Below are 9287 nucleotides of genomic sequence, written 5' to 3' on the forward strand. Positions count from 1 at the left end.
GCTTCAGCAGTCTGAGTTAGAAACTTAAATATCAATAATGAGATCTTTTTTATTTAGAGCCTAAGTTTTGAATTCACCAGTGTTACTTTCTCCATGATAAACAAAGTCAAGATTATTTAAGCCACATTTGAAGGACAAAGCTTATCTTTATCAGTCCAAAGTATCTTCACTGTTTTCCAACCAACATACACTATGTGCCTCTAACTGCACTAGAGGTATTATTTCCAGGCTTAAACAAATTCACTTTGTAAAGCCCCTCATTTGAATTTGAGGTCAAATCATGTTGCAGCAGCCCCTTGAAGCTACTGTGGAAATTATGAGTTATAACCATCTGCTTTCCAGTGGCTTTCCATCAGCCCCTCTGCAGGAAAGAGAAGTCATTCTACAAATGCAGCTTTCAGTGCCTCACTGGCTCTCTGCTGTCAGCAGTGGCTGCAGGAAACACACAATGTTACTAAAGAACTGAGGCCCCTCTGGCTAATGTTTACGGCACCAATTTCCATTTCTTTATTGTCTTTTCCATTAAAATGGCTAAAAATCCAGCCCAACAATGAGCACTGCCTTTTGTCATCACCTACCAAACATTTTTTCTTTCCTCCCTGCTTGAGCTGTGTTGATAGTCATTAAAACAAATATAAAAAACTTTCTGCACAGCCTAGAAGTGTAGGTTTCTCCCCCACTTTGTATGCACCCCATTCAATTTAATGAAAATCTTCAATTTCACACAGCAAAGACATGAAACTTCTTCCTCAGAAAGAGCTTTTATTACCCATAGAATATTGCACATATATTTTATATAGTATAATACACTTACTTTCATCAAAATATAATCTTATTAAGTAAACAGAACACCAAACCATAATGGTCATATTTACATTGAAGCCTCCGAAATGCTGCAGTCATTCACTGTAAGCATTTTGCCAAGGTGGTATTTACATTAAGGACACTTTGTCCAATGTGTCTGTCCTTTATGTCTGCTGTGATTTATAAACTCCACATGAACGTCCATGTGATGACAGACATAAAAACAATAGTTGGCAGCTTAGTGTGATAAGTCCTGGAGGTCTGTTTGTCTTGTTTACGACCGTGGGAGGACCTGAGCGATGGTGTCCCGGGCATTCTGATTGAGCCTTTCTGGGAACCTGACAGCATACTCCACTATTAGGTCACCGCGACGATCTGGGCGTTTGGGATAAGGCAGTCCCTCACCGCTAATGCGCCGCTTCATCCCCGGCTGCACGATATCTGTTGTTGACACTGTAAAACTTCTGCCGTCCAATGTGGGTGTGTTGACTGCGCTGCCACACAAGGCCTGATGGGACAGAAGGGATAACAAAAGGAGAAGAAAGTGAGTTAACGAGATCATGAACGGGCACTAACAGGAACTTCATTCTATACATGATTACCACTAATAACAACCACAAGTCCTTTGATTTACTACTCTAGCATATTTAAAAAGGTGTATTTCAGTATATCAGGTGAGTATATATTTAGCATGTAATCTTAACTTACATCTCTGAGTGATATCTTGGCTGTGTAAACGATGTCAGAGCCTTCACGTTTGAACACCGGATGTGGCTTGTCCTTCAGCACAAATACCACATCAGCCGGAATGTTTGTGGGAGTCTCGTCTCCCTCTTTAGGAAATGTGATTTTGGTGCCTTCTTTCCACCCCTTCTTTATCTGCACCTCCAGGATTTTATCTTCTGTTCTTAGTGTCCGCCTGTCAGGATTCAGCCTTTTGCGAGAGATCTTCATTTTCTTTGTGCAACCCGACAGCACTTCCTCCAAGCTCACCCGGAGGTCGTGAACTATAGGCGGGTCCTGGTGTTTCTTTACAACGCTACTGTGACTGCCCATTCCTCCCATACCAGAGCTGAAAGAGCGAGGGAACCCGCCCATTCCACCGCCACCCATCCCAAAGCGGGCAAAAGGGTCGTCAGTGTCCATGTCCTCGTCTGTGCCCCCATTGCGTGCACCAAAAAACTGTTCAAAAGGGTTACGTCCACCGAAGAACTCTGAAAAGATGGCATGAGGGTCACCTTGGAAGGTGTAGCTGAAGGTTTCAGGACCACCACCACCACCACCACCACCACCTGAGGGGCCTCCGCCTTTAAGACCTGGAAGAAAGAAACAATCAATTAATATATTTAAACACTAAAACGGACTAAATCTTTGTGTGGTACGTGCCTTTGGTGTGTTGTTTTATTGTCATGTCAAGATAGGTAAAGGTCATAATGGAGAAAACAGGTGCTATTAAAAAGGTAACATCCTTTTACTTTTGTTCTGTTTTTATAAATACAGACTTTAAAGTATCATACACACTCAAATGCTATAATTCAACTGGTTTATTTTGTGTTTTGGTTCTGCACAAGTGTGACAAGGTAAAGGAGTGAAGAAAAGAGTGGCCAAGAACCAAGAGCAACAGCATAACATTGTTCATGTTAAAACAAACAACACAGGCAGCAGAGTTTACTGTGTGCCAAATTTTCTTTCCCAGGATGGTGAAGAAATGACCCGCCATACTCTGCCTCTGACTGGCCATTACTCATTACCTTTGTTAGTAAGGTTGGTTAGATTTAGGCATGAGGAGTGAGATTGTCAAGAATATCATGGTAAGCCAATCACGAGCAGAATAGGGTGCATCAAGACTTCGCCATCCTGGGAAAAAAATATTGCTTACTGTAAGGAGCTCTGTGTAAAATAATCAAAGTAAAAACAAACACCAACTAAGTCTTAGTTTTTCCCCATTATACAACTAGGCTACTCCCTATTGGGTGATACATATTACACCAGAAAGAAAAATGTGAATTATCAGCAGTTAGTAAGTTATTAACTTATTTTAGTGCATGCGAACATACTCATTGCTGCCCTAAAAAGAACACGTGGATGTACACACATTGATAGGAAACCATGAAACCTTTTGACTTGTCATAGTTGGGAAAGCACAGGCATTACAAATAGTATAAACAATGTCTTTTTTCAGTCCAAGTGTCCCATTACTTAATGACAGTGTGACAGAGATACACTATATCAGGACTGTGAAACTGAAGCAGCTAAATGTCATCGTTCATTTTATTATTTACACATGCACTTTTCCGACCATAACAGGTCAAAACATCTTCCCTGGAAAAGGCCTACTAAGGCTTGATGTTTGCTTTTCATCTATCATTGCTGGCTTTTAAATCAGTAGAAGTTGTTTTTGATGCAACATGAACTGTAACAACTCTTTCTGAAGGTATGAAGGCCCTGAAACCTCCTACTTCACTGTGTACAGACACCACCAGTAAAAATGTGGCACAAACCTACTAAATTCTACCAACTTTTGCGGTGCCTCTCACTTATCAGCCTGCCTACCTACATGGAACCAGGACTGGCTTGTACCAGCTGTTTGTAAATCCGTCATTAAAGCCTCCCTCCAGTGTATTTTGGCATTTTTAAGATATTTCATACTTGAATCATTTCCTGACAATGTTGATTATCTACACTGTTCACCAAATTAATCCCTGAAGGCAGCAGTACTGATTTGTTGATAAATCTGCAGCCTCTGAGCAGTGCTGCACCAGAGCACAGTGCCATTATGCACATTTACTGTGTTTACCTTCATTAAAATCGCCTGATGTCACCAGGCTGCTACAGTATAGCCACACACACACACCTCTACACACATCAGACTGGTCGGTTATAACTCAATATTCTGCTTTTTTATGAAGGAGACGTCAGGTTAGCAGGCGTCAGCACAGCCTCTTTTCCAACTTCCTTTTTAGCAAAAATAGCGTCTCATGTTTTATCCTTGAAACACACTGCAGTGCAAATGCTGTTGTATAACATTAATTACTTAACTATGCGACCATGTACGATTTGAGATACATTTTAATTATTGCTGAAATAGCGTCAGCCCGATATAATCATATAAACGGAAACACCAAATCAGTTTCTTGACTTATTATAGTAACTAGGCTAACCGATGAAAGTTATACTCCATCTGTCTTTGGCTGCAGATTTGTGGTGATTTGAGTTCATGTTGCGCCGCTCTGAACTGTCCAGACATTTTCTGAAGAAAAGCTTTTTGTTTGTTGAGCTGTTGTTATCACATTTAACTGTGATTAATTTGGCACAGCTGTCTAAGAGCTATGAGAGCCCTGATGTCACTGGCTGAGAGAGTATTTAATAATCACCACACCCGCTGATCTACATTCACCTTCACTCAGCCCTTTAACACATTGCGCTGCTGCACAGACGTGAACCAAAATAGCAAGTGCGCATGGAGACGTCCACATAGTCCTTGCGCCTAAGACCTATCACGCTGCACTTGGCATTTATTATTCAAATTTCAACTGAGGGTGCAAAATATTAAACTGAGGGTGCAATGCATACTTTTGTACCCTTGCAGAACCAGGGCCGGCCACTGAGGAGGAAAGTTTACTATAAAATAAAGCAAGGAGTTATTGCTTAGGATAGGTGATCCATCAATAAAGAAGTCTTTAGCTTATGCTGTAGCAAGTGGACAGGTTAGGCTATAATATCACTACCATTCCTACACAACGCCAGTGCACTAGAATGGCAATCTGGTTGCCATGATAATGGATGACATCCGCCTATTAACTACACCCATTCTCTGTTTGAGAAAGAAAGATAAAATAAATTTAACTGCCAATCCTTTGAGAATGTAGGTGTGACTTTGTTTTATTTATATGTGCATACCTGGAGAAAGATGTGTTTTAGAATACTTAGTAGTATTCGTGCAGTTTACAATGAGAGGGAAATATCTGATTATGCAAAGCTAACCGTCATTATTTGGTCATTTAGTTTAACTAGCTTAGTTATTAGCAGTTACTCTGGTTATTGGCATAAAGTTTTGCAATTTGAGGTTTATAGTGGTTTTTTCTGTGAAATTTAAAGTGCCAGGTCAGATACGTCGACCATATTCCACATTAACGCTATCTCTTTACTCTTCAATCAATTTAGATTTCCAAATGTTTTACTTATGATGTAAATGAATATTGTTGTTACATAGGAGCAACACCTGGGGCCATGTTTAGGCGGACTACTCCCCTCCAGCCATAACATGAGATCACAAGTGTAATTTAGGATGCATTTTTTAAAAACTATATCATACTCCAGGATGCCTTTGATACTCTTACGTGTCTTCAACTTCACATCCAGTACCTTAATGGCCCCATGAAATGAAAAATACATTTTCCCAGTTTTAATCCTGTGTCCCCATGTTAACAGTTCATTTATCATTATATACCAAATATGTCAGAAAAAAATCTGCATGTCTTTTTACTTCGTGTAAAACGGTTTCAAATATTTGATGACTCATCCTGCACTCAGGGGTGTTAACAAAAGTTCATCCAAATAAATAGAATCAAATGTGTTTGGCTCAAGCGCGTACTTTCGGGTCTGAAAAGTGAAGCCAATGCTCAAGTTCCTTAAACCTGCATTCTCTCTAATGGCCATCAGGGGGCGAATCAACTGGCTCCAAAAAGAACTCAGATTGTATGGAAGTCTATGAGAAACTTCTCACTTTATTTATTACCTCAGTAAACATTTTCCTAATGAGTTTATGGTCACAATCTTTAGTTTCAAGTCTTCTTGATTACAGCATGATATTCATTTTGTAAAATTAGGGTCCCATTTGATTTAAATTTGACAATAAAGCAGGGTATGCTTTAGGGCTATGTTGTTTAGTGGCTATGTTGTGATTGACAAGTCGCTACCATGATGGCAACATTGGTTAGGTAATGTAAACATGGCGTAACCCCAGAATCACAGAGCATAGGTGTAGCCATAGCTGTAGTTATTTCAGTGTGTTTTCAGTTCATGAAAGTTAATTGTAACATTTTGGTCACCTTAAAATTCTTGTTCAGCATTTGGTTGTACTAAAAGACTCTAAGGAGTCAGCTGGTCAGTTTCTCTAGTAAGTACATTTTGTTTTAATGGTTTAAGCGGTTTTTCGTGAACGAAAATTAGCATTATCATTAGCATCATCACAGTTAACCATAGACTATAAATGCACTGTGCTAGCCAAGCCTGCAGTTAGCGTTAAGGGCAGCGCAACATTCTCATCCAAATATGGTCACTTCATCACTTCTGGCTCCAAAAATCCAAGTTGGCGATGGTCAAAATGCCAAACTTGAGGCTTCAAAACCATGGATGTATAATAAGAGCTGGATAGGGCGCCATCGCTCAGCCTTGCAACCAATTTTTCCCAGTGGCCACTCGCGGTATTGCAGCGAAAAATCCCCCTGCGGCCCAAAAAGCATTTTCCCCATAGACCACCATTGCAAAAGAGACATCTGTAAAACTAATGACAGGACACCTCGAACTTCAAACAAGGTCAATTATGACTCTTTCTATTATGAAGTTTTGATCCATAGAGGTTTTATATTTATAAAACTTTCCTCGAGCCGAGAAAAGCGATTTTAAAATCCGTGACGTCACCACAATGTAAAGTCTATAGGCCGAGCGGGAACTCGCGGGTGGGGCCAGCGGGGGAAACACTACTGCACATATTCAGTGGGTCGCACAACGCGCCGTTTTCAGTCCAGTGTCCACCTATTATAATACATCCATGTTCAAAACGTGTGTCCACAAACAAATGGGTGACGGTGGCTATGTCCAATATTTTTAGACAGTCAGTGGGCAAAAACTTTGTTTCACTTCCAAAGCAATGTGACTGAGGTCTAATTCATTCACCTCTCCTTCGTCCTCCTGATCTAACAACAGGTTTAGGTGTTTTTGGAGCCAACAGTCCTCTATAGCTCCGTATTGCGCTAAACTCTAAGCTCCGACCATTTTCAGCGGTCCAATCGGATGCGAAGGATTTGATTTAAATCCCTCTTATAACTGTACACCACTCAAATATTCTGTTTCACTCTATTTTATACAGTCTATGGTTTGACTGGGAGATACGTCACCGTACAGAAGCTAAAGACGCTAATTTCATGAGGCATTTAAGTTACCATGGATACCAAACAGATAATAATAAAGATAACATTCCAGTACACGCTGTACGTTAGTCCCCGCCCCCTCCGGGAGTCAAGCAGAGCTCTCCATGTTAAACTCAAGTTTAGACCTTCTCCGTTTCAGCTTGTCTACGAGTTCGTGTAAAAACATGAATAGGGAACCTCTCCTTTCCTGAATTCTTGTAGAAACATGATTGCAGAGCCTCTCCTTTCCTGGCTCAGAAATTGCAGAGCAGACGGGAGCGCCATTATAAACAGAGGAGGATAACGTCTATGTGGTCCCCTGCCTGCATGTTTGATGCTGTCACCTTCAACCCAAGCCTCTTAGTGGCATCCAGAGATTAACACTGTTTTAAGTATCCCCTATTATTCTAGCTTCAGCTTCAAATTCATCTATCTGTTGTTTAATTATTTACAGTCACGTTAAACCTTACCTTCTTCTCCGAAACGGTCGTATATGTCTTTTTTCTTTGGGTCGCTCAAAACATCGTAAGCTTCGGCGATTTCTTTGAATTTCTCCTCGGCTCCAGGTGACTTGTTTTTGTCGGGGTGAAAGCGAAGAGCCTGCTTGCGATAAGCTTTTTTTATATCGTCCTCTGATGCTCCTTTCTTAATTCCCAAAATGTCGTAGTAGTCTTTACCCATCTTGACCATCCAGCGGCCTGTTTAGTTACAGTCACAGCTGCAGTTAAAGTTAAAACGACTGGTAGTGAACTTCAGAAGCGCGTCCTCGGTCCGTCCTTCGTCTGGACTCAGGCCCCTGCGCCCCAGATAGTTTCTTTATAAGCGGCGTGGAAACTTCCAGAGTTTTCCATAACGAGCCCGAACAATCTCAACTGTGACAGTTGGCCAAACACACGCCCAGCGAGACGTCACCGCATGCTGCCTTCAAGTGCTGTCAGAGATATAGGCGACTTATCCAGTAACATACCATACCATATCAGTCTCATAAAACCCAGTATGGCTGTAGGAAACGGTTCAGAGATCCCGTCATAATGCGCCTTCACCACAACAAGAACATGTAGGTATAGGCAAAATCATGCAACACGTTTGACTTTATTGCTGATTATACTTTAGGGCATGGCAGATCCAATTACACCAGATCACAAGTAATCACAATAAGACCATAAACAACGAATTAACCACTACAAACAATATTAATAATAATCTTTAAAGACTTCTGCAAGCGTTGAGCAAAATTGGGAAAAAAAAGACTGCTTAACTGTGGAAGAACTGCTGGCAGGAACTTTTGTTATGCTTGGGTGTGGCCCAGATTTAAAGGAAAGGTTCACAATTTATCAATTCTGTCCTAAAACAATAGAAAGGTTCCCAAATGAACATGAACACATGTTTTTCTTGCACATTCCTCCTGTTCATAACGGCTATCAAGAGATCTCTCCATAATGTGCTTTCACTGTTGTGAAAAGTTCACTTTGTAGACTAAATGTACAGTCCTCTTCCTGTGCAAAAATATATTTAAAAGTTTATTTGAAGCTAACATGGGGCTTCTTTCATCAAAATTGGTTCAATCAAGTCAATATCTTTCAAAGTTAAAAACGATTTAGTGCCAGATTCCCTCTTTTTGTTTTTTTGTTCAACTGAACAGGAAAACACTGTTTGTCGAGACAAAGAGGGAATTTTTTTGTACTAAAAAGACAGTCACTGTGCAAGATTTAATTCCACTAAACAGCTGAAGCCTCATATTATCCTCAAATAAACTTTTAAATACATTTTTATTCAAAACAGGGCCTGTGGATTTTGGCCTCCATCACTTACACTGTAAGTGCATTATAAAGGGATCTGTTAATGGTCAGTATGAATGATCACAGCAAGTTAAACCTTTTTCAGTGTTCATTTTGCAACATGACTGTTGTTTTAAGACGTACTTGAAAGACTGAACCTGTCCTTTCAGACTATCACCGTTGTATACACAACAGGGAGGTGTCCGGCATAACATCCATAACTTCACCTTCAGGAGGGCAAGGCCCTCCAAAACAAATATTTCCAAAAAAATCACCTGTCATAGACCACTTGAGTAAAATAAACCAATAAAAAGTACATTTAAGTACATTTAATAAAGTTTTTCTGTCTGGCTTATCCAAATGTGTTTTCAGTTGCATCAAAATGGCTCCAAAGTCTTTAGGGGAGATGGTCAGGTTACACGGTTTGTCAGAAAATGTCAAAAATAATTACACATCGGTCATTATGCCCATTTTATTTGATTCATTTGTTGATTTGTGGTGCTGCTTGTGTTTTAAAGTACAACAACAGGAAAACATATATGTGTAAAACTTGAAAGCTGCACTGTACTGGATC

The 9287-nt window shown here is 40.3% G+C and overlaps 1 protein-coding gene across 1 annotated transcript; it reads right to left on the minus strand.

Moving 5' to 3' along the window:
* Positions 1-742: 742 nt before the first annotated feature.
* dnajb1b (DnaJ heat shock protein family (Hsp40) member B1b) lies at positions 743-7804 on the minus strand. Its single transcript, XM_067582658.1, has 3 exons — positions 7406-7804; positions 1513-2120; positions 743-1312 (listed from the first exon to the last, which is right to left on the minus strand). The coding sequence occupies exons 1-3, from the start codon at positions 7623-7625 to the stop codon at positions 1079-1081; spliced, it is 1062 nt and encodes a 353-aa protein (XP_067438759.1). The 5' UTR covers positions 7626-7804; the 3' UTR covers positions 743-1078.
* Positions 7805-9287: the final 1483 nt, after the last annotated feature.

The sequence above is a fragment of the Thunnus thynnus genome, chromosome 3 (assembly GCF_963924715.1).
Source record: "Thunnus thynnus chromosome 3, fThuThy2.1, whole genome shotgun sequence".
Taxonomy (NCBI): domain Eukaryota; kingdom Metazoa; phylum Chordata; class Actinopteri; order Scombriformes; family Scombridae; genus Thunnus; species Thunnus thynnus.